This window comes from Cannabis sativa, chromosome 6, assembly GCF_029168945.1.
Source record: "Cannabis sativa cultivar Pink pepper isolate KNU-18-1 chromosome 6, ASM2916894v1, whole genome shotgun sequence".
NCBI lineage: Eukaryota > Viridiplantae > Streptophyta > Magnoliopsida > Rosales > Cannabaceae > Cannabis > Cannabis sativa.
The window spans coordinates 56795988-56822580 of NC_083606.1; the positions used below are offsets into that span (position 1 = coordinate 56795988).

A 26593-nucleotide genomic window follows, 5' to 3' on the forward strand; every position below is an offset into this window, starting at 1 on the left:
TGACCCTTTAGAATATCAACACGTGTACAATTTACAATAACTAAATGTATTTTGGGATTTTTTTAAGTTTTAACCAAAAAAAAAATAAGAAATTTTTACATGAAAAATCTATTTTACACAATTTATTACAAAAATACCCCTACACGCCTACATCAACTTTTTTACTTACCATGTTTATTTTATTACAAAAATACCACTTAGTCATCATTTCATGCACATACACGTGTGCTATCCCCATCACTCATCAATCAAATCCCACTCTCTTCCCTCTCTTTTTTCATTTTCTTTCAATTTCATTTTCGATTTTTCCTTCTGTTTCTAAGTTGTTTTGAAGATCAAGTAACCTCCATTCATAAGCTTAACCACCCATTATTGATCACGTTTTTTTCCCTCTCGTTTTTTGTTCATCCACAAAATTTCAACTCCCACTAAGCCCATGATTTCTCAACTGTTTTTCCCTCTCACTTTCATTTTTTTTCAAATTTATTTACAAGATGGCAATCACTCGTTCATCATCATCTCCTTCTCCAGTTCTCAAACAAAAATCGAAAATGGGCAAGAAAACTTTGGCCAACAAATCCAAGGGTAAACGCCCGATCCTTGAAGACTATGATTCTGATTTTGATGCTCCACTGACCAAGCGTGGGAGGCCCCATTCTTCGAATAAAACGAAGCTCAACGTGGAGGAGCACACGGTTCCAGAAATTGCTAGGAAAAAATCTTGTGCCTCTGTTGAAGATCGAACTCAGGTTGGTTTTAAGTTTCATTATCGTTCCCCCTCTTCCAACATTTACACTTTCCCCAGATTTTGGCATTTTTTTGTTCATTCTGCTTTGTGTAATTTTAGGGTTTCATTTGCACATTTCGTTTTATGTTGTTTAATTTTTTAGTTCTTTATTGTTGGTTTTGAACAATTTATTTTGTTATTTTCTGGGTTTGATTTTTAAATTTGATTTTGTTTTCTTTATTTTTAGTGTTTTTTTTGTGCTTTAGGTTCTGTGTTTTGTTTTCGTTTTTAGTGTGTACAATCAGTCATATGTAGTTTCTTATTAGTTTTTTTATAGTTTAATGTTGGTATGTTTGATGTGTTTTCGATTTCCATTAGGTTTAGTTGTTTGCTGTTATTTTTTAGGTTTCAAAATGATTTTCAATGAAGACTCTTTATTTTTGTATAGTTGTATCTGTTTTGTAGTTTGTTTGTTGTTTGTATATAGTTTTATTGTAGTTTTCCTATTGTATTACTCACTATTAATAATTTATTGTGGTGTTATGTTTGATGTGTTTTTCGATTTTCTTTAGGTTTAGTTGTTTGCTGTTATTTTTTAGGTTTCAAAACGATTTCAGGTCTTTGCTGTTTATTTTTGTGTAGTTGTATCTGATTGGTAGTTTGTTTGTAGTTTGTTTATAGTTTTATTGCAGTTTTCATACTGTTTTATTCACGATTAATAATTTATTGTGGCCATTTTCGTTATGTTGCAGGTTTGGGACTACAAATTTAGTCCTTCTGATTTCTATAGATCTAAGTGTGTATGCACTAGTGTTTTTTCCGTGATAGATAATATTAAGAACATTTTATCTGTTAATTTGCTTTCTATGTTTTGTGAAACTCAGTTTGGTCATTTTCTAGATATGCCTGAGTTTGTTTTTCATCCGCAAGTTGTACATAGTTTATTACTAAGGGAAGTTTTCCAGCCCAATCCTAAAGAGTATTGGGCTAAGGTTGTTGGCCGTTGCATACGGTTTAGTGTCGAGGAATTTTACTTGATTTTTGGAATTGATTGTTTCGGTGATTGCAACAAGTTGTTGTTTTCACAGGAAACAAATCAGTTGGTAGAAACCTGTTTCCGTGGTGTAAAAACTATTGACCACAAAGCCATCGAGGATGCTTTTTTGGGTAGTCGGTGGGGTTTGGATGAGTCTCTTGGTTTGAATGGCTGTTTGGTATTTTATTCAGTGTTTTCTTCCTAGCAATACTCCTGATAAAGAAGTATCTAGGTTTGATCTAGATGTTGTGGATAGCGGTCGGTGGGACGAGTATTGTTGGGGTAGGGAATCATTTGAATTGACAATTGATTCATTCAAAGGCAGAATTCAGCATGGGATTATTATGAAAAATAGGAAGGCAGAGAAGGGAGGCCAGTATGATGGCTGGTATAGGGCTTTGGGATGTCCTTGGTTTTTTACGGTTTGGTTTTATGAATGCTGTCCTGCTATGGTGAACTCTTTTTGTAAGAAAGTTTCATCTTCTATTCCAAGGATTCTGATCTGGAGCAGCACCATTGTCACCAAAAATCCAACTCTTCGAGACTTGAAGGGCAAGATTTTTGATTTGTCGTTGGACAAGGTAATTTACAGTTTCTTTACTGTTTCTTTTCAGTTTTTTTTTATGTTGTTAATTTTTAGTTTTTTCAATTGTTTTAATATTTTTCATATTATGTTTGATTATACTGTTCAGTTGAAGATAAAAAACATGTGTCCTACTGATGAAGAGAGGCAGAAGCTTCAACTTGACGGTTTATTTCTCGATGAGTCTATTGATGACCGTGGTGTAGCGAAGCAATCCTTTGAGAGTGGGTCATCTTCAAAGAAGTCTGATTCAGCGGATATTGATTTGATGAAATCTAAGTTGGAGATGGTCATTTCGAATCAATCATCATTGGCCGAAGACTTCATAACCTTGAGGTGTTTTGTTGATCTTAATTTCAAGTCCGTAATGACTGTAATTAAGGATATCTAGGAGAAGGTTAATGCCATTCATCGTCGTCCTTCTGATGAGGTATTTATTCATATTTTATTGTTTAGGTTTTTTCATATTTTTTTTAAGTTTCTTTACTGTTTCATTTAAGTTTCATTTATGTTGTTTGATGCAGGGAAAGTCATCGGATGAATTAGTAACTCAAGATTCTGATGATGATGGTGGTGATGATGATGATGATGATGATGCTAAGGATGATGAGAAGCAATTGCCTGATCCAGAAAATATTGATTCCGACTCCGACGATGGTGGTGAGTTGGTTAAAGTTGGTGGTGATGCTCATGATGCTGACAAGGTTGTTACTGATGTTGCCCCTGCTGATGTGAATCCATCTGAGGTTGTTGGAAGGAGTGATAAAAATGCTAAGGATGTTGAGAAGCCAAAGGGCGATGAGTCTCGATTGAAGGGGGACGATTTCTTGTTGGGTTTTATGCCCTAAATAAAACTCTTTACAATCTGATTAGTTATCAATAAAAGAAATTAGAAGTGATTGATGTTTGCATGAATTTTACATGCTAATGGTTTAATATGTTTATTACATTCATACACACAAAATCAGTTAAATCCAGATCATATGTTTATTCACAATTACAGTATCGTCAACACAGTGGAATGTGATTGTGATCATATGTATCAAAAGTTTTGGTCCCTGTTTCATCAGTGTTATTGGATTTACACTAATGTGATAATCAGCGATGATGTGTACTTACACTTGGAGTAAGTGTTATGTTCTTTCCAGGACATTAGTAAAGTATACTAGTTTCGAATGTATGGAGTATACATTGGACTGGACCGATATTGCAACTAAGTTAAGATATTACAAACTTACCGTTATAAATATCTTTCCAAGTCAATATCAGTAGTTGATCTTAAGATTAAAAAGAATCTAAATCCTGATATGCTTGGGCTCAACTCAGGAGTGCTATTCATGTTCTTTGATTTATTAGTTAAGCCTACTTTTGGGTCAGGGTGATACGTATATTTTGGGAACATGATAGTATGATTGAGTGGGAGTGCTGAACATAAATATGGAATCTATAGCTTCTACTGGTGTATAGAAGTTAAGTGATGATTCCCTTCGAGCTTAGCAAATAGAAGTAAATGGGATGAGCTCTTGTTTAACTGACTAATTATTAGATCACTAAACACCATTTACAGGTAGCTAAGTGTTTTAAGGGGCAAAATACATTGAGGGGTGAGAACGGTAAAGAAATCCCATCTCGATGTAAATCATCTATATAGAGGATCTTTAAATCACAATAAGATTATAACAATGGTTAAATGAGATAGTATATTGGTATCGTGAAACATACAATATGCTCTATATAAGTCTGAGAGTGCAATTCTAAGTTCTAAGAGTGGATTCAACGAAGAATTAATAAGTAGGAATTTACTTGGTAAATTTGGTTCACTTATTGGAAGCTCAGCATATAGATCCATGGTCCCCATTCTAGTTGAGAACATTCTGCTTGTAAGACTCATTAATTGATTCGTGATTGATCAATTATAATTCTAAAGTTAGACTATGTCTAATTTTATGAATTTTCACTAAGCAGGGGTGAAATTGTAAGGAAAAGAGTTTTCTAGGTTTATTTATTTATTAATGGACTTTATATGTCTAATTAATAATTAAATTAAATGACAATATTATTTAATAATCTATTTTAGTTATTAAATAATTAGTTTTGGCATTAAAAGGTTAGAATTGGAAAATTGGCGTTTTTGAGAAAATAGAGATAAAATTTGATAAAATTGCAAAATTAAGTGAGGCCCAATAACACCATATGGCCGGCCACTTAAATAGATTTTTCAAATTAATATTTTCATTATTTTAATGCCAAATAATTCCTAACCTAAACCTAGTAGTTGCCTATAAATAGAAAGTGATGGCTCAGTCAAATTACACATGCTTTCATTAGCTTTGTGATAGAAATTTCTCTCTTCAGAAAACTGAGCCTTCCTCACTCTCTACCTTGGCCGAAATACCTCTCTCTCTTTTCCCTTCATCTTTTTCGTGACCCTAGTGAAAGAGTAAGTGCCCACACACAAAGAAGCGCAACTCAATCATAGATTGGAAGACTGTGAAGGATCAAAGATTGAAGAAGAAGGAGATTCGGGCTCAGATCTTGATTATACTCTGCTACAGAAAGGAATCAAGGGTTAGTGATCTGAGTGGAAGGAGACATTTATTCCGCTGCATCAATGTAAGGTTTTCTTAACTTTATATGTGTTTATTTTATCGTTTTAGAAAGTTCTTATTTAGGATGTTAATAAACATACTTGTGAGTAGATCTAAGATCCTGGTAAAATAATTCCCAACAACTGGCCTCAGAGCCATGGTAATTGATTTACTTACATGTAATTTGGACTTTAAAACGATTGTTTGTATGTTCTTTGGATGGTATCATGTTGTATTGAGTGTTATTTGATGATTGATTGATGTTTGTGAAATTTTCGTGGAAAATAATTGTGATTTCGTTTCTGGAATTATTTTTATTGGATAGTATGGAAAAAATTAAGCAAGTTAGCCTTTTATAGAACTCAATTTGGATTTTATTTGAATTAGTTATGATTTTTTGAAGATTTGACAAAATCGAGTACATCTTGATATTTTCCTGCGATCGCAGAACTGTCCGTACAGTTTCGAATTTTTTCTTTTTTTCTTCAATTTTTCATACTTTTTCATGGAATTAACTTCCAATTTTTTGTATGGTTTTGTATATATACTATTACTATTCCTAATTCAATTCTAATAATCTTTTTGAATTAATTTAATATTTTTTTTTAAATTTAATTCAAGATATTAGTGTAATTTGAATTCGAATAGAATTAGTATCTATCTTCTTGCTTAAAAATCTATCTTATTTTTAAATTTGATTATATCTTATTTTTTTTAAGGTCAGATTTTATGAGATATTTTTAATATCTTTTAAGATATTTTAAAAATATCTTATCTTTTAAGATATTTTAAAAATATCTTATCTTTTAAGATTTTTTTTAAATTAAATCTTTTTAGATATTTTGACCTTATTTAAATTTAAAATAAGATATTTATAATCATGTAATTTTAAATAGATGTAAGATATTTTGCTAACTTTTAAATTTTGTTATTTTATTTATTTAAATTAAATTTAAAATCTGAAAAAGATATTTTATTTATCTTTTCTAATTTTTATTTAATTTTTATTTTTAAAATAACATTTAATTTTTAAAAGTAGTTAGCAAATTTTTGAAATGATATTTAGGTTGGTTGAAACCTAATTTTTCAAAAAGTAGGTTTAATTTTAAATATTTTTTTTTAATTTCGAAATTTAAATTATTATTTCCGAAATTAAAATATTTTTTTTTATTTTATTTTATTTTTCGAAAATTAAAATATTTTTTAATTATTTATTTTTCAAAATTATTTATTTAAAATTAAATAAATCCTACTTCCAACTATCCAACTAACCTTGTTGCAGGAGTATGTGGTTTTAGCTTGTGTGTAAGTTTTCAAAACCTATTATTACTTGATTGCAAATAGCCATGGTTACTTTTTGCCAGATCTAATGATCTGATGGCTCCCTTGGTCAAGTTAATAATTTGTAACAGGTAAATTTTACAATCTTCTTTCATCTGTGTATGACCTAGCAACATGATAGGATCCATCCAAAGTGTGCCTGTGTGAGCCTATATGTTTATTTTATTATATAGATGCATATAGGTTGTTGCTAAATAAAATGTCACACCATGATAGATTTTATTTAGGTCCATTTAGTTATTGGACCTATTCAATTAATAACAGTTATTCATTTTAAGGTTAAATTCCTCTCTTTTGGGCCTTGTGTGAGAGTTGGGAGCCATAGAAGTGGGTACGACATACTGAACCCAGCACCCCCTCACATGAACTACCCCAATTGTGAAGGCCCATTTGCCTGATTTGAACAACTGTACTAGGTTAATTATATTAGTTTGACCTAATAAAATTGAATTAGCAACATAATTAACTTTTAAAATATATGAAATTTATTTTCATTTTAATATTTTAAAGTTAATTTTAAGAAAAACACTTTTAGTTTAGATATTATTTCTAGACAAACTATTTGTATTTTTCTTGTATTTAATTAAATATAGAATTTTAACTAACTAAGATTCTTTCTGGAGCTTATTTAATTAAATATTCCTATTTAAGTTATAAATTAGTTGTATCAACTGATTTTTCTTAACTAACTTAAATTTGAATATTTGATTTAAATTTTAAATCAAGTTGAGGAATCTTAGGCATTAGTTATTAAAGATTCTTAAGATATTTTTTTAAGTTAATATCTTTTCAAATATTAACTTAAAATGGAATATTTTAGATATTTTTTGGTTAATATCTTTTCAAATATTAACTTTAAAAAGATATCTTCAAATTAAGTGGTTACAACTTAATTTGTGATATTTAATTAAATCTAGATTTGAAATTATTTAAGTTTTAGATTTTTTCTATATAACTTAAATTAGATATTTTTCAAATTTTGAAAAGATACTTAGTCAAATAAGATATTTTCTAGATAGTAATTTCTAGACTACTTATTATTTCTAATATTTAAATAGGAAAATATTATACTTTTGTGAAATTAATTATTTAAATAATTAATTTTGGTACAATTTTATTAAGTATATTTTTCCTAGTATTAAATAGAAATTAATAATTAAGCCTTCTCTACACTTAATTATTTATTTCTTGAATTTAATACATTTAATTAACTTGAAAAATCTAAATATCTAAGTTGATTTTCATCATGATACTTAAATATTTATTGATTTTTCATGACACTTAATTAAATAGAAAATTATTTTTAGGTTGAAATTTAATTTCTCAACTTAAATTTAAATAATTTTCAATATATATTTTTCTTTATTTTATTAATCAATTTCGAAATTTGCATTTTAATTATGCAATATTTTCGAATTTTTTTTTTGAAAAATAGATTGAGTTGTAAATTAATTATTTATTTTAATTAATTCTTGGACCAACTCAATTCAATGATTTTTTCATTTAATTGATTAATTTAAAATAAATGAATTTAAAATATATATATTATTAGAAATTGAATTAACTAGTCAAAAGAAAATCTAGATAGGTGATATTTTTGCTTGAAGTATTTCTTTTCTATTTTTTATTATTTTTTCGAAAATTGTATATTTTATATACTTTAAATTTTCGAACCCAATAAATATATTCTCAAAGGAAATTTTTAAGTTGCTAATTATTTATTTAATTCAACTTAAATTAATTTTCTTAATATTTATATTTAAGATTATTACTAAGTATAATTAATTTCCTTAAATAATTAATTTTATTTCAATCACCATCTAAGTATAATTTTATAAATATTATATTAAATTCTTATTTTGAATTTTAATTCTTAAATAGAATTTAATGAGATTTATTTATTAGAATAATAAAGAAAATACATTTTAAACAATGAGCTTTATTATTATTAAGATATTCGATCTCCATTGTAGGTTTTACACCGCGTTTGTTTTAGTGAGTAATCCTCCCTAATGGAGGAACGTTCATTAGCAATTTCGCACCGTTTAATCTCGCATGATAAGTGGTTTGTAAGTGTTATATGGTATAGATCACCCTAATGGTGGCGACCATATTTGACTTGCAAATTGCGAAACAATGGTAGAAGCTCATGAGATAGAATAGCCTTGACTCTCGCCTAAACGGGACAACGCTGGATTCTGATCTTGATCGAATAAAAGGTTGCTAGAATGTTTAATATTTTAGATGAGCTGACAACTCTATTCAATGGATGGTAGCTTTGACTCTCGCCTAAACGGGACACTGATATCAGTTTGTTGAAAACCTTGGAAATTATTTAGGATTGAATTTTTTAAGTATTTTCTCATATCATTCCTACTTGCTATGTGCTTATAATTTCTGAATTGTTTTTGTGTGTTAAACCATTATTAATTTCTATTTGTTGATTTCTATTATTTTGTAGTATCCTGTATTATCAAAATGAATCCCATGTTATCACTGTTGACTGAAAACAAGCTGAATGGATCTAACTTTAATAAATGGAATGAGAACATTAATATTACTCTCATAGGAGAAAGTGCCTTGTTTGTTTTAACTGAGCCGTCACCTGAAGTGCCTGGGGACAATGCAACCAAAGCTGTGAAAGAAAAGTATGAGCGTTGGCAGAAAGCAAATGACAAAGCTCTATACTTTATGCTTTCTAGCATGGTTGACACCCTCAAAACTCGGTTTTCTAAAACTGAGAAGGCTGCTGAAGTTATGACGAAGTTAAATGAGCTATTCGGTAAGGCATCGCTTCAGTCACGCTTTGACGCGACTAAGAAGTACATTAACGCACGGATGAACCTCATCAAAACGTGCGTGATCATGTTCTCCTCATGTCCAGTTATTTCCAAGAAGCCCAGGATCATGGTGCTGAAATGGACAGTGCTACTCAAGTTAGTCTTATCTTGAATAGCCTGACTCCAGCATTTCTACCATACACATCAAATTATGTCATGAATAAGAAGGAAATTGACTTTCATGAATTAGTCAATGACCTTCAAACTTATGAAAATTTGATTGGAGGACCCAAGAAGAAAGGGAGTAAACCTCACAATCCTGGTAATGGTAATGGGACGATGAAACCTGAAGCAAATGTTGCCTCTGCTTCAAAGCCCAAATCGAAGAAGAAGTGGAAGAACACCAAGAAGCGAGCAAAAGCCATGAAAAAAGCTGCTCCTTCTGGTGATGCTACACTTAAAGGAAAGTGTTTCTACTGCAATGAAAAAGGTCATTGGAAACCCCAATTTCCTAAACTTCTTGCAAAGAAACAAGGTATTTCCATTTATAAACTTTAAGAGTTTAGTGAATTATTATCCAATTGGATTTATGATTCTGGACTAAACTTTGTTTATTTGTATTCTTCTTCTCATAGGCCCAGCTACTTGAACTCAAATGAGTTGGATCAGCAAGCTGGACCAATGGTGAAATCGTCCAGATGAAGATGAAGCTCTTCAATTTATTTTTGAATTAATTGTTTTAAGTTTAAAACAATTTGGATTTCAAATTTTAGTTAGGGATATTTATCCCTGTTTCTCTCATATTGTTGCAATATTTTTTTTTTTAAAAAAAGTATTATTTTATTTTTGAAATCACCATTGCAACTTATGAGATTGAGCTTCATTTATTTTATCTTCATCAACAATTACCACATTATATTTGTATGTTTGTATGTGTAAGTGTTTTTATTATTGATGCAAATTCTATAATATTTACAACTCTTCATAGAGTTATATTATATAAACACTAGAAATTATTTCTATGTTTATCAATAATTGTTAATTCTCATACAATTATTAAGAATTTGTTTAATAAAAGGATCTTATGATCTGATAGGGGTGGAGAAAAGTTAAGAAAACTATGCAGTTCAACGATCTTTTATATCTAATGAACTCTGGATAGTATTCAACTCCACATAAACTCTATCACACTAAGAGAATCATGATCTTTACAACCTTTAGGGGTGGATCATAATCTCTATATACTTAGGGGTGGAGGTTATCCATAGTACCTATATGTATATTCTTAGGGGTGGAGTCTATTCTACAATTCCCTATGAAACACATATCTTGTTTAAACATAGAAGTAATATAATGAGTCAGCTATTATCAATATAAATTCTTGATCTTGATTGTATGTTCCATTTCGATTTTACTGCTGTAAGTAAAAGTATGATACCTTTGAAAGTTCTTTGTTAAAGTTTCACACTACCTTAATTGAGTGGGAGAATTTTAAAGTTCTATACCCATCTTCATTAGGTTGATAATTGTGATAGGTACTTAAGAACACTACTGAAAAGCAAATCTAACCATTCACATGGATAGGTAATAACTTATCAGAATTATGAGAATAAGATAAAGAACTCTAGTTCAGTCCATTCAAATGACTTGAACCAAGAATTCTTAATCCTCATAAAATTTTATGGTATCTTAATTTTGATTACTTTATCTCTGGCATGTATTTTTCACTTCAAATACTAGTCTGCTAAGTTGATGACTTAGTCTTAACTTAAAGTTTTAAGACTAATACAAAAGTCACAACTAGGTAACTCTCTAAACAATCAGAGGTTAAAAGTATTATTTAACCAGACATCTGCTATTGAGTGGGAGCTATCTGAGATGTAATCAAATAGGGAACATTAGAAGATATTCAAGAAGGATTTATGTAAGTGATCTATATGTCAGATATTAAGGACCCGTGTATCAGTTGTCTTTGTATCTCACCATCTAATTTCGAAATTCTATAAGATGGTGCTTACTTTGGGGGTGGAGGAATTATTGTATAATAATTCAAGCTCTACCAGAGAAGAATTATAACTTGGTCTATTCGAAAATACCAGAAAGTTATATCACTGAAGAAAAGTCTACACTGTATTATCTCAATTACATATTTTAAAATATGAGAGATATGTCTTCTGTTAATTCAGATGTACTTTTAAAACAGTAAAGATTTCAGTATCCCTTGATAAGTAAAGCATATAGTAAAGGATGTTTCGTAAGTGTATTTATGAACTAGTTTCCAGATGTTTGGGTGGATTCAAATATACTACACTTGATCTGAAGATCAAGACATCAGATTGACCTATTTGCACATTTTGTTTTATATTAGTGCAAGTGGGAGTTTGTTGGGTTTTATGCCCTAAATAAAACTCTTTACAATCTGATTAGTTATCAATAAAAGAAATTAGAAGTGATTGATGTTTGCATGAATTTTACATGCTAATGGTTTAATATGTTTATTACATTCATACACACAAAATCAGTTAAATCCAGATCATATGTTTATTCACAATTACAGTATCGTCAACACAGTGGAATGTGATTGTGATCATATGTATCAAAAGTTTTGGTCCCTGTTTCATCAGTGTTATTGGATTTACACTAATGTGATAATCAGCGATGATGTGTACTTACACTTGGAGTAAGTGTTATGTTCTTTCCAGGACATTAGTAAAGTATACTAGTTTCGAATGTATGGAGTATACATTGGACTGGACCGATATTGCAACTAAGTTAAGATATTACAAACTTACCGTTATACATATCTTTCCAAGTCAATATCAGTAGTTGATCTTAAGATTAAAAAGAATCTAAATCCTGATATGCTTGGGCTCAACTCAGGAGTGCTATTCATGTTCTTTGATTTATTAGTTAAGCCTACTTTTGGGTCAGGGTGATACGTATATTTTGGGAACATGATAGTATGATTGAGTGGGAGTGCTGAACATAAATATGGAATCTATAGCTTCTACTGGTGTATAGAAGTTAAGTGATGATTCCCTTCGAGCTTAACAAATAGAAGTAAATGGATGAGCTCTTGTTTAACTGACTAATTATTAGATCACTAAACACCATTTATAGGTAGCTAAGTGTTTTAAGGGGCAAAATACATTGAGGGGTGAGAACGGTAAAGAAATCCCATCTCGATGTAAATCATCTATATAGAGGATCTTTAAATCACAATAAGATTATAACAATGGTTAAATGAGATAGTATATTGGTATCGTGAAACATACAATATGCTCTATATAAGTCTGAGAGTGCAATTCTAAGTTCTAAGAGTGGATTCAACGAAGAATTAATAAGTAGGAATTTACTTGGTAAATTTGGTTCACTTATTGGAAGCTCAGCATATAGATCCATGGTCCCCATTCTAGTTGAGAACATTCTGCTTGTAAGACTCATTAATTGATTCGTGATTGATCAATTATAATTCTAAGTTAGACTATGTCTAATTTTATGAATTTTCACTAAGCAGGGGTGAAATTGTAAGGAAAAGAGTTTTCTAGGTTTATTTGTTTATTAATGGACTTTATATGTCTAATTAATAATTAAATTAAATGACAATATTATTTAATAATCTATTTTAGTTATTAAATAATTAGTTTTGGCATTTAAAAGGTTAGAATTGGAAAATTGGTGTTTTTGAGAAAATAGAGATAAAATTTGATAAAATTGCAAAATTAAGTGAGGCCCAATAACACCATATGGCCGGCCACTTAAATAGATTTTTCAAATTAATATTTTCATTATTTTAATGCCAAATAATTCCTAACCTAAACCTAGTAGTTGCCTATAAATAGAAAGTGATGGCTCAGTCAAATTACACATGCTTTCATTAGCTTTCTGACAGAAATTTCTCTCTTCAGAAAACTGAGCCTTCCTCACTCTCTACCTTGGCCGAAATACCTCTCTCTCTTTTCCCTTCATCTTTTTCGTGACCCTAGTGAAAGAGTAAGTGCCCACACACAGCAAGCAGTAACTCAATCATAGATTGGAAGACTGTGAAGGATCAAAGATTGAAGAAGAAGGAGATTCGGGCTCAGATCTTGATTATACTCTGCTACAGAAAGGAATCAAGGGTTAGAGATCTGAGTGGAAGGAGACATTTATTCCGCTGCATCAATGTAAGGTTTTCTTAACTTTATATGTGTTTATTTTATCGTTTTAGAAAGTTCTTATTTAGGATGTTAATAAACATACTTGTGAGTAGATCTAAGATCCTGGTAAAATAATTCCCAACATTTCTTTGATGGGTTAAGCCAGCTTGAAATAGATGATGATCAAGTTGTGTTGGCTGGCTTGGAGGCTTTTGGTAAAATCCATGTAAGTGTATTTTTAATTGTTTGCAAGAAAATTAGGTTTCTTTTTGGTTGCTCAATAGTTTCTAGTTTGTTTTGCAACAGTTTTAATGCATTCTTTCTTTTTTAGGTCCCCGCACCCAATCCAGATGTTGTTGGTCAAAAGTCAGATGCCCTTCATACTGATGAAGAAACTGAGGACACTGTCTCTGATACACCTCTGTTGGATAAGAGGAAGCGTGCTCCGGCCTTGAAATCTCCTTTTGTTGATTTCGGGTCTGCTGATGTGGGGAGCACTCCAATGGAGCTTATGTCCTCTGGTTCTCAATCAGCTGGGGATGATAGGGATTTTAAAATGGTGACTTATGTGAAGGGCCTTTATGCTCTTAATGATGCATTTGCTGATCTCGTATCTCCCGAGATTGAGGCAAAATTTGACGCTTGGATTGGTGAAGGATTGCTTAAACATCCTAGGTGACTGGTTTTATTAAATCTGTTTTTGTATTATGTTTTATTTTTCAGTTTTATTCTGGTTTTAATGCTATTTTTGGTTGTTTCTTTGTTGTTTTAGGCATTACAATTGTTATGAAGATGGCGCGAAGAAATTTACCCCGGGTTTTAGGCTAGGTGTTGATTATGTTGAGGATAAAACTTGGTTTTATCATTTGGCTACATGCGACATGTTTATAAACGACTTGGTAAAGTTTCCAATTTCTATTGTAGTTATGATAGTTTGTTTTCAGTTGCTTTATAAATGTTTTTAAGTTTTGATACTGTATTACAGTTTTTTAACATTTGTCCAACCTTTTCATTTCTGTTTCTGTGTTGTTTTTTTTTCATCATATGAACACCATATTCTATTACCTTCGGAAAAAAGGTAAATATTCTTCCGCTGTGACGTTGAATTTTGCAACAACTGATTGTCTCTTTGATGATTCCATCCAAGCTTTGTACCACAAATATAACAAAGCCAAGTCAATGAAGACTAAGATGTCACACATTCACGCTGCCCACCCAATAGCGCATTACATCCGAGGTATGCGCATTCCCTGTTCCAAGCCTTGGTATGAAGCCGATCATGTGTTATTCATCATCAATCTAAGAAGGGAAAGTCATTGAGTGTTTGGTCGTCTTGACTTGAATGGAGGGATTCTGTTTCTGTATAATTCTTTGAGGACTGCGAAAATGAATGTTGCAGCTAGGAATGCCATGAAGGCTTATTCTGTGTTGCTGCCTTTGTTTTTCGATTTACTTGGTTTTTGGAAGAATAGGTCACATGCTCCTGCTTCAGGTTCTGACCCTACAGCTCCCTTAAGAATCGTGGAGATTAGTGGTCTGTTCTCGAGAAAAAGTGAGTGTTTCTTTTAAGTTTCTTTTATGTTGTTTTTTAGTTTCTAAACTGTTTATTTTTCTTCTGTTTTTATAGTGATTGCGGAGCATATGTTACTGCATTTGCCGAGTTCTTTATCCACGGAAAGGATGTCCCTGCAGACTTTGATATCGAAGTTTATCGTACCTGGCTTGCTGCACTTTTCTTCTCATATGGCCAAAGGAAAATTGATGAAAGCATTGATAGCGAGGATGAGAAGCAAAGCAAGTCTTCTAAGGCATCTAAATTGAAAAAATAGGATCTTTTATTTTGGTGACTATTTTGTGTTATTGGTTGAATCTATTATCAGACAATAGTTAGTGTTATTGGTTGAATGTAGGTATTATATTTGATTTTATACTCTGGACCTGGTTTAAAACTTTTAGGATATTTGACATTTAGTCCTTATAATATGTTTATTGTATAGGTCTGTATTTCCTAAAGTTGTTTATTTTGTTTAATTGTTCAAGTTTTTGTATACGGTCGCTCAACTACGGAGAAACTATTAACCAACTGAATACAAACAATGTTTTCATATTTCTAAATTGTGCTATGAATGTATTTTTATTCTTTGTTTTTCCATTACTCCTTTTTCCTTTATTTTAGTTATGTTTTATCAATTCTTACCTGTCTGCTTTTAAAACTGTAAAGAAGAAGTCATTCCGGTACTTAATATTTTCAAAGTGTCACAACTGTAACAAAACGATTTTGCAACTATTAAAAAACTGTTTCAAATTTCATTAAAATGAAATCCCATGTATTTAGAACATCACAGATCAACCTGTTTGAATTTGCACACAGAATTAAACAATTTAAATATTTCATATGTATCTATTTTATTGCTTGATTGTTGCATGTCTTTCGATTGTGTTCGTGTTGACCACATTTGCTGCAACTGTTATATTTTTTTGTATCCCATTCAGATAAAAATCTTCGTTTCCTTGGTCTTCCAGATCTTATTTTTTGGTTTGGTGGCAGAACAATGATATCTTTTATGTTTTGTGGCACATCCCATGTTGTGTGATTGTGTACCGGATATGTTGAGCCGCTGTATGTTTCAAGCCATGTTCTTGTGGTGTAATAACCTGAATAGTAGTTGTAAACATTCAAGTTCATCTCTTTTATAACAGCAAGTGCATGAGCACACGGTAATTCGTCAAGTTGGAATCTGTTGCAACTGCATGTTTTCTCCTTGAGGTTGATGACCCATGATCTGGTTAGTTCAACGACTTCGAACATGGTCTCGTTTATTGGTTTTACCTGCGTATTAAGTAATTTTATAAAATTGTTATTATGTATAACAACGGCAACCAAACTATTAAGAAACTATAATGCAACTACAATATTAAACATTTCATTACATTTTCTGTCAATGAGTCCACAAAGTTGTCGACTAATTTCTTCTCTGCTGTAGGTGTTAAAAATGTTGTTGTTTTCTGTGCTTTTTTCCTGTTTGTGTATGTCCATTGTTGTATCAAAGCTCTCAATGACTCCATCAGTGTTGTGATTGGTAGCTCTCTAGCTGCTAAGTTTGCTGCATTTAGAGATTCAGCAATGTTTGAAGTCATAGTTGAATACCTGTTGTTTTTGCAGTGGTATCTTGACCATTTTTGGTATCCAACTTGTTGTAAATATGGTCTGACACGGATGTCCAAGCAGTCCAACTCGCTCATATGGTATTCAAATTTCCTCTCTGTGTATGCTCTGGCTGCAGCGAAGAATGGTTTATCCAGCTTGCTTGCATTCTTCTTGAAGGTTGCTTTTAGGTTACTTAACAGGTGGTATACACAATAGCAATGTGTGATTTCTGGAAATACTTGACAAGCTGCCTTAATTATGCTCTCATGTCTATCTGAGATCAAGCACTGTTCCTCTCTAATCCCATATGTTTCTCTTACTTTTGTGAAAAACCATTGCCATGAGTTGTTGTTTTCTGAATCCACAACAGAAAAAGCTAGTGGAAAAATGTGCCCATTTGCATCTTGTGTACAAGCAGAGAGCAATGTACCTCCATATGTTGATTTAAGGAAAGTTCCGTCAACAACTATTATAGGTTTGCATTTCTTCCATCCTTTTATTGAAGCATCCAGTGCGACAAACAAGTACTTGAAGCTGCTGTCATCCTCTGTTTGCATGTGCACTATTGTTTCGGGATTAGTTTTTTGCAACATGTGCGAAAAACCGGGCAGCAGCTTGTGTTGGGTTTTATGCCCTAAATAAAACTCATTTCAATATAATCAGATTTACTTATTAATATAGATCAGAAATAACATTTAATGTTGCATGGTTCACATGATTTATTTCATGATTATATGTACATAATGTATAAATTCATCTGAAACCCTTTTCACATACTTGATCCTGTTTATTGTGCCGTCAACACATTGGAAAGTAAACATGACTATGTGAATAAAGTTTCCTAGATTTATCAGACATAGGGTTTTACTGATATGATAATCTACAACAGAGTTTACTTGCATTTGGAGAAGTGCTATGTTCTTTCCAGAGCATTGGTTAAAGTAAAGCTCATGTTGGATGCATGGAGTATGCATCGGAAGGGACCGATATTGAACTTTGACTTAGATTTATTAAACTTACCGTAATATCTATTCAAGTCAATATCGCCTAGTTGATCCTAGATCAAATGATCTTAATCCTGATATGATTAGGCTCAATCTCGAGAGGCTATTCGTGTTCTTTGATTTGTTAGTTAAGCCTACTTTTAGGTCAGGGTGATACGTACATTTTGGGAACACGGTAGTGCAATTGAGTGGGAGCGCTAGCATAAACATGGAATCTATAGCTTCTATCTGGCGAATAGTAAGCAAAGGATGATCTCCTTCGAGCTTGACCAAACGAACATAAATGGTGGAGTACTCATTTCACATTAGCTGAAATATCATTTATACGGGGTCAAGTGTTTTAAGGAATAAATACATTGTAGGGTGTAACGGTAATTTAATCCCTTTACAGTGTAGATCATTCATATAGAGGATCATTGATCACATTAGGATTATAACAATGGATAACTAATGATGTGTCTATATGGTGGAACATATAGAGCATTCTATATACTAAGAGTGCAATTCTAAGTTCTATGCGTGGATTCAACGAAGAATTAATAAGTTAGTGAATTTTAGTGCTAAATTCTTGATCTACTTATTGGAAGCTCGGTTATATAGACCCATGGTCCCCCCACTAGTTGAGATAATATTGCTTGTAAGACTCATGTAATTGGTTTTGATTAATCAATTATAATTCTCAAATTAGACTATGTCTATTTGTGAATTTTTCACTAAGTAAGGGCGAAATTGTAAAGAAAGAGTTTATAGGGGCATATTTGTTAATTATGATACTTTGTATGGTTCAATTAATAAATATGATAAATGACAATATTATTTAATAATTATTTATAGTTATTAAATAGTTAGAATTGGCATTTAAATGGTTGAATTAGAAAATTGGCGTTTTTGAGAAAATCAGATGCAGAAAAGGTAAAACTGCAAAATTGCAAAGAGTGAGGCCCAAATCCACTAGTATAGGGCCAGCCACTTTTGTAGGAAATTTAAACTGATTTTTTCATTATTTTAATGCCAAATAATTCAAACCTAACCCTAGTGGAATGCTATAAATAGATAGTGAAGGCTTCAGGAAATTTACACTTAAATTTTCTATTTTTCCTTCAGAGAAAAACCTGAGTCTTTCTCTCTCCCTATCTTTAGCTGCCACTTCTTCTTTCTCTTCCCTCTTGAATTTCGAAATCCTTAGTGATTAGAGTAGTGCCCACACACATCAAGCAATACCTCAATCATAGTGAGGAAGATCGTGAAGAAAGATCATCAGCAAAGGAGATTCAGCATCAAGGATTCAGAGAAAGAGATCCAGGTTCAGATATTGATAATGCTCTGCTACAGAAAGGAATCAAGGGCTAGATATCTGAACGGAAGGAGTCATATTATTCCGCTGCACCCAATGTAAGGTTTCTTAAACTTTATATGTGTTTAATTTATCGTTTTAGAAAGTTCTTATTTAGGATGTTAATAAACATACTTGTGAGTAGATCTAAGATCCTGGTAAAATAATTTCCAACAACTGGTATCAGAGCCATGGTAATTGATTTACTTGCAAGAAATTTGGACTTTAAAACGATTGTTTGTATGTTCTTTGGATGGTATCATGTTGTATTGAGTGTTATTTGATGATTGATTGATGTTTGTGAAATTTTCGTGAACAATAATTGTGATTTCGTTTCTGGAATTATTTTTATTGGATAGTATGGAAAAAATTAAGCAAGTTAGCCTTTTACAGAACTCAATTTGGATTTTATTTGAATTAGTTATGATTTTTTGAAGATTTGACAAAATCGGGAAATTTGTCTTGATAGTTTCACGATCATGAGAACTGTCCGTACAGTTTCGGATTTTTTCCTTTTTCTTCAATTTTTCATACTTTTTCATGGAATTAACTTCCAATTTTTTGTATGTTTTTGTATATATACTATTACTATTCCTAATTCAATTCTAATTATCATTTTGAATTAATTTAATTTTTTTTAAATTAATTCAAGATATTAGTGTAATTTGAATTCGAATAGAATTAGTATTTATCTTTTTGCTTAAAAATCTATCTTATTTTTAAATTTGATTATATTTTTTTTTTAAATTTAAGGTCAGATTTTTTAGATATTTGTAATATCTTTTAAGATATTTATAATATCTTTTAAGATATTTAAGATATTTTAAAAAAATATCTTTTAAGATATTTATAAAATCTTTTAAGATATTTTAAAATATCTTATCTTTTAAGATATTTAAAAATATCTTATCTTTTAAGATTTTTTTTTAAATCTTTTTAAGATATTTTGACCTTATTTAAATTTAAAATAGATATTTATAATCATGTAATTTTAAATAGATATAAGATAAAAAGTAGGTTTAATTTTAATTTTCGAAATTTAATTTTAAATTCCGAAATTAATTTTTTTTTAAATTATTTTTCGAATATTTTTTTTAATTTAATTATTTATTTATTCGAAATTATTTATTTAAAATTAAATAAATCCTACTTCCAACTATCCAACTAACCTTGTTGCAGGAGTATGTGTTTTAGCTTATGTGTAAGTTTTTAAAACCTATTATTACTTGATTGCAAATAGCCATGGTTACTTTTTGCCAGATCTAATGATCTGATGGCTCCCTTGGTCAAGATAATAATTTGTAACAGGTATATTTACAATCTTCTTTCATCTGTGTATGACCTAGCAACATGATAGGACCCATCCAAAGTGTGCCTGTGTGAGCCTATGTGTTTAATTTTATTATAGATGCATATAGGTTAATGTTGCTAAATAAAATGTCATAGTCATTGATAGATTTTATTTAGGCCCATTTAGTTTTGGGCTTATTCAATTAATAACAGTTGTTCTTATTAAGGTTAAATTCCTCTCTTTTGGGCCTTGTGTGAGAGTTGGGAGCCATAGAAGTGGGTACGACATACTGAACCCAGCACCCCCTCACACAAACCACCCCAATTGTGAAGGCCCATTTGCCTGATTTGAATGACTGTACTAGGTTAATTAAACTAGTTTAACCTAATAAAATTGATTAGCAACATAATTAATTTCATTTATTTTGAAATTAATTTAAGAAAATTATAGTTTAAAGAATTTTTTATTCTAAGCTAAACTATATGTATTTTCTTGTATTTAATTAAATATAGAATTATAACCATCTAGATTCTTTCTGGAACTTAATTTAAATTTTTCATTAAATATTCTTATTTAAGTTGATATTTATTTATCTACAACTAACCAACTTAAATCTGAATATCTTTTGAATTTCAAATTTCAAAATTAAGTTGAGGAATTTTAGGCATTGGTTATCAAGATTCTTTAGATATTTTTTAAGTTAATATCTTTTCGAATATTAACTTAAAATGGAATATTTTTGAATTAAGTGGTTACAACTTAATTTTTGATATTTAATTAAATTTAAATTTGAAAATATTTAAGTTCTAGATTTTTTCTAGTATAACTTAAATTAGATATTTTTTCAAATTTTGTGGAAAAGATACTTAGTCAAATAAGATATTTTCTAGATAGTTATTTCTAGACTACTTATTATTTCTAATATTAAATAGGAAAATATTATACATTGTGAAATTAATTATTTAAATAATTAATTTTGGTACAATTTATTTTAAGTATATTTTTCCTAGTATTAAACTAGAGATTAATAATTAAGCATTCTCTACACTTAATTATTTATTTCTTGAATTTAATACATTTAATTAATTTGAAAAATTAAATATCTAAGTTGATTTTCATCATGATACTTAAATATTTCTTTTTTCATGACATTTAATTAAATAGAAAATTATTTTTAGTTGAAATTTATTTTTTCAACTAAATTTAAATAATTTTCAAAATATATATTTTTTTTATTTTATTAATCAATTTTCGAAATTGCATTTCTTAAATGCTAGAATTTCGAATTTTATCTTGAAAAATAGATTAAGTTGTCAATTAATTATTTATTTTAATTAATTCTTGGATCAACTTAAATCAATGATTTTTTCATTTATTGATTAATTTAAAATAAATTGAATTAAAGTATATTATTAGAAATAGAATTAATTAGTCAAAGGAAAATCTAGATACGTGATATTTTTGCTTGAAGTATTTTTCTAGTGTATTTAATTAAATAGAAAATTAATATTTAAGTTGATTTTCATCATCATACTTAAATATTTGTAATTTTTCTTATATATTTAATTAAATAGGAAAATTATATTTTTTGTTGTAAATTAATTTTATTAATTAATTTTGGGCCAACATTAAATTAGAATAATTTTTCCAGGATTTATTTTTTATTTTAATATGCATTTTTCGAAAATTGTATTCTTATATACTTTAATTTTTCGAAATGCAATATATATTTATAGAAAATTAAATTTGAGTTGTAAATTAATTTAAATTAATTTTGTAACAACTTAAATATTTTTTTCTAAATATTTATTGGAAATTATTACTAAGATGGAAATAATTCATGTTATTTTCATATCCATCTAAGTAAAATTTATAAATATTAAATTAAAATTTATATTTAGAATTTTTCATTCTAAATTGAAGATTTTAATTAAATAAATATATATTTAAAATAAATAGAATAAATAAAGAGAATAAAAGAAAATACAACTCTTTTCAAATAATGAGCTTTATTATAAGATATTCGATCTCCATTGTTGGTCTTACAAAAGTTAAATTTTTTCAATATAACCTCGAGACGCTAGACTTCGTCCCCCTATGGATGGTTATTCGTTGAACGCATTTAACACCGTAAGATTTCATTTGATAAGTGTTTTGTAAGTTTTCGTCTCTATTAGACTCTCCCCTACGGTGACTACTTAGAGATAAACTTATGAAACATGAAACAATGGTGGAAGCTCATAAAATGAGAATAACCTTGACTCTCGCCTACCGGGACAACGTTGGATTCTTATTTTGATCGAATAAAAGGTTGCTAGAATGGTTTCTATTTTAGATGAGCTGACAACTCTATTCAATAAATGATGCTTTGACTCTCGCCTACCGGGACACTGTATCAGTTTATTGAAAACCTTGGAAATTATTTAGGATTGTATGTTTTAGTATTTTCACTAGTCATTCCTACTTGCTATATGTTTATAATTTCTGAATTGTGTATGAATTTATATTGAACCATGTTATTTTCTGTTATTAAGTTGTAGTTTAATTTCGAATCTTCATTGTTGGTCCAACATGTTTGTTTATCTAATGAGATAAATCCCTAGTGGATTTTCACCATTAGACATACATAATAGTGTAAGATCTCAAAAGATAAATATTGTATATGCGACATCTAGCTGTTCATCAATTGATGACACCTTAGACTAGTATTTTTACGATATGAAACAAGAAGATTGTATAAATAAGATTACTTTGACTTTCGCTAATCGAAGCATCGTTGGATTCTTATTTATAAACGAAATTATCCTAATTCCTCTTAGCTTATTCATTTTGAATTAGCTTCAAAACATATCATTGGATGAATGGTCTATAAATCATTTCATGTCATTCTATATTTTCTCTTAAGAAATTAAATGATGTATATGATTATAATCCCGAAATTCTATTCCCAACTGATATAAATCCTCAATCCTAGAAATCTCCTACTTGTATGGGCAAATCTGACTTAGAGTTTGTATTAGTAGTGGTGGTCCAAGAAAGAATTACTCATTATATTTGGTTGAATTTAAGTCTTTGACTTTAATTTTATAATCCAAACAGAAATTTTCTTATATTTCTAATTCCAGATACAATACAGTTACACTTTCTCAAGTGTTTAATATCCATCTTTTATTAATGGATTCAAACTGTATGGAATATGAGTTAGGTATTCTGTGACCAGGATCCACTTGCACTATTCTAAGAACTCTTTAATGTAACTAAACCTATGTCATCAAAAGACACTACCACATTTTTTTTTAATCTATGGCATTTGTATCTTGTTCATAGTGAATTTGACATGATCAATCTCTGCAAAGAGATAATATGCCTATATCCACTGAAAGTAGTTCATCTCATTCGCAGATGGATGTACATTCAGGGGTGGATATGAGTTTTTCGTTGTATTCTTAAGACGATAACTCTAGATTATACCTTTTAGCAAAGAAATTTGAAATGTTTGAAAAATTTCATTAATTTCTAGCAATGGTTAAAACCATTAAGGTAAGTGCTTAAAGATCTTGCGAACTGATAGGGGTGGAGAAATAGTTAGTAGATATGCAGTTCAAAGATCATTAAATTGATTTTTGAATTATATCCAAACTTACCTCCCCAGAAATTTCGATTTGCATATTGATGATTAGTTACTAGTCGTTGCCTAAGTCCTTCTATGGTAATACAATTTCAGAATGATGTAATGGTTGTATACTTAATGTAAATCATTACTAGATTCATGGATGACCTAATCAAAATCTTAAGAAAGGCTAGAACTGTTAACCATGGTTTGTTAGCTTTTCTAAGTGATTAGGGGTGGACCATCCCATTGTCAATAGATAAGAAAGTGTTTGTTCAAACAAATACTACTTTTCTAAGAAAATGACTAAGTCTGAAAAACAAGTAGCAAATAAAGGAGATATTTATTCTTGATTCCAAAAGTGTTCTATCATCTTATATAACATATGATGATCCCACTGCCTCTGTTGTCTTGTCACAACCGAAGAGATCAATACCATTTAGTTTTCTTCGACATAATTCACAGTACCTTGTCGTAGTGGGAGAGTTTCTAGGAACTCACCTTCTTATGACTTGGGAGACACAAGTGATTAAAATCCATTGTGAGTTTAAACAAGTAATGGATTGTCAAGATAAGAAACTAAGAAGAAAGCCAATAGAACTATGGTTTAATCCATTCACATGGAATAACCTAAAGTTTTCTATTACAAGGACATAAAAGGAAATTTTCGTTAATAAGTCTATTCTATGGACTTAACAAAACTTCCTGTTCCTAGTATTATAGGTTTGAGATTATCTAAACCTATGGCTTGTGGTATACACAGTAATTACTTACTCTAATGCAAGCAACTTACTTTAGTAAGATGCTGAAGCATTTTCTTTCTAATGACAATCTATAGAAGCTTCACAACTTCTTAGGTATAGATTTTATTTATCTAAGGAAAAGTCTTAACTATTCCAGAAAAGATAAAGCCATGAAAGAATTTCTTACATCAACAGTGAGAGGTCTTAGATATGCTTTTGTATGCCTTAGACCAGACACTGTGTTGAGTGGGAGTAATGAGTAGGTATCAGATTAATCCAGGAGAAGAACATTGGAAAACAATCAAGTAAATTTTAAGATTAAGAAGAGGAACTATATGTTAGTCTATAAGGGTGTGTTTAAAACTCTTAGACTACACCATATCAGATTTCGAAATTTGCCTATGTGCTAGTAAATCTTTCTGATAAGATGGTGGTTACTCTGGGGGTGGAATAGTGATTTTGGAGAAGTGTAAAAACCTATCCTGAATTCTCTAAGTCTACCGAGAGAGACCGAATGTTAAAGTCTGCGGGAAAGTTACTTATTCAGTCTAAGGAAAGTTCTATACATCTTTGGCACCATTCCAAATTGCCTTAAACTACTAGTGTTAATTTCCTGATTAACCAAAAGTAGTTGCCAAAGGTATAGAATCCAGTATCCCAAGAGAGTAGACATATAGAGAGGAATTTCACATTATCAATGATTTTGTGATTAAAGGAAGAGTAATGGTGGAGAAAAGGTTGTGGTTAATTCAACCTTTCAGATCCTATTACGAGGAGTTTACTACTACTACACTTGATTTGCATATCAAGGTGTTGAGATTATTTGAAACGCACTTTTTGTTTTATATTAGTGCAAGTGGGAGTTTGTTGGGTTTTATGCCCTAAATAAAACTCATTTCAATATAATCGGATTTACTTATTAATATAGATCAGAAATAACATTTAATGTTGCATGGTTCACATGATTTATTTCATGATTATATGTACATAATGTATAAATTCATCTGAAACCCTTTTCACATACTTGATCCTGTTTATTGTGCCGTCAACACATTGGAAAGTAAACATGACTATGTGAATAAAGTTTCCTAGATTTATCAGACATAGGGTTTTGCTGATATGATAATCTACAACAGAGTTTACTTGCATTTGGAGAAGTGCTATGTTCTTTCCAGAGCATTGGTTAAAGTAAAGCTCATGTTGGATGCATGGAGTATGCATCGGAAGGGACCGATATTGAACTTTGACTTAGATTTATTAAACTTACCGTAATATCTATTCAAGTCAATATCGCCTAGTTGATCCTAGATCAAATGATCTTAATCCTGATATGATTAGGCTCAATCTCGAGAGGCTATTCGTGTTCTTTGATTTGTTAGTTAAGCCTACTTTTAGGTCAGGGTGATACGTACATTTTGGGAACACGGTAGTGCAATTGAGTGGGAGCGCTAGCATAAACATGGAATCTATAGCTTCTATCTGGCGAATAGTAAGCAAAGGATGATCTCCTTCGAGCTTGACCAAACGAACATAAATGGTGGAGTACTCATTTCACATTAGCTGAAATATCATTTATACGGGGTCAAGTGTTTTAAGGAATAAATACATTGTAGGGTGTAACGGTAATTTAATCCCTTTACAGTGTAGATCATTCATATAGAGGATCATTGATCACATTAGGATTATAACAATGGATAACTAATGATGTGTCTATATGGTGGAACATATAGAGCATTCTATATACTAAGAGTGCAATTCTAAGTTCTATGCGTGGATTCAACGAAGAATTAATAAGTTAGTGAATTTTAGTGCTAAATTCTTGATCTACTTATTGGAAGCTCGGTTATATAGACCCATGGTCCCCCCACTAGTTGAGATAATATTGCTTGTAAGACTCATGTAATTGGTTTTGATTAATCAATTATAATTCTCAAATTAGACTATGTCTATTTGTGAATTTTTCACTAAGTAAGGGCGAAATTGTAAAGAAAGAGTTTATAGGGGCATATTTGTTAATTATGATACTTTGTATGGTTCAATTAATAAATATGATAAATGACAATATTATTTAATAATTATTTATAGTTATTAAATAGTTAGAATTGGCATTTAAATGGTTGAATTAGAAAATTGGCGTTTTTGAGAAAATCAGATGCAGAAAAGGTAAAACTGCAAAATTGCAAAGAGTGAGGCCCAAATCCACTAGTATAGGGCCAGCCACTTTTGTAGGAAATTTAAACTGATTTTTTCATTATTTTAATGCCAAATAA

The 26593-nt window shown here is 30.3% G+C and overlaps 1 protein-coding gene across 1 annotated transcript; it reads right to left on the reverse strand.

Moving 5' to 3' along the window:
• Positions 1–15255: 15255 nt before the first annotated feature.
• On the reverse strand, positions 15256–16358 carry LOC133039306 (uncharacterized). Its single transcript, XM_061118167.1, has 4 exons — positions 16126–16358; positions 15850–16024; positions 15392–15407; positions 15256–15277 (listed from the first exon to the last, which is right to left on the reverse strand). Exons 1-4 carry the CDS (start codon positions 16330–16332, stop codon positions 15256–15258), a joined length of 420 nt encoding a protein of 139 aa, XP_060974150.1. The 5' UTR covers positions 16333–16358.
• Between the last annotated feature and the right edge of the window lie 10235 nt (positions 16359–26593).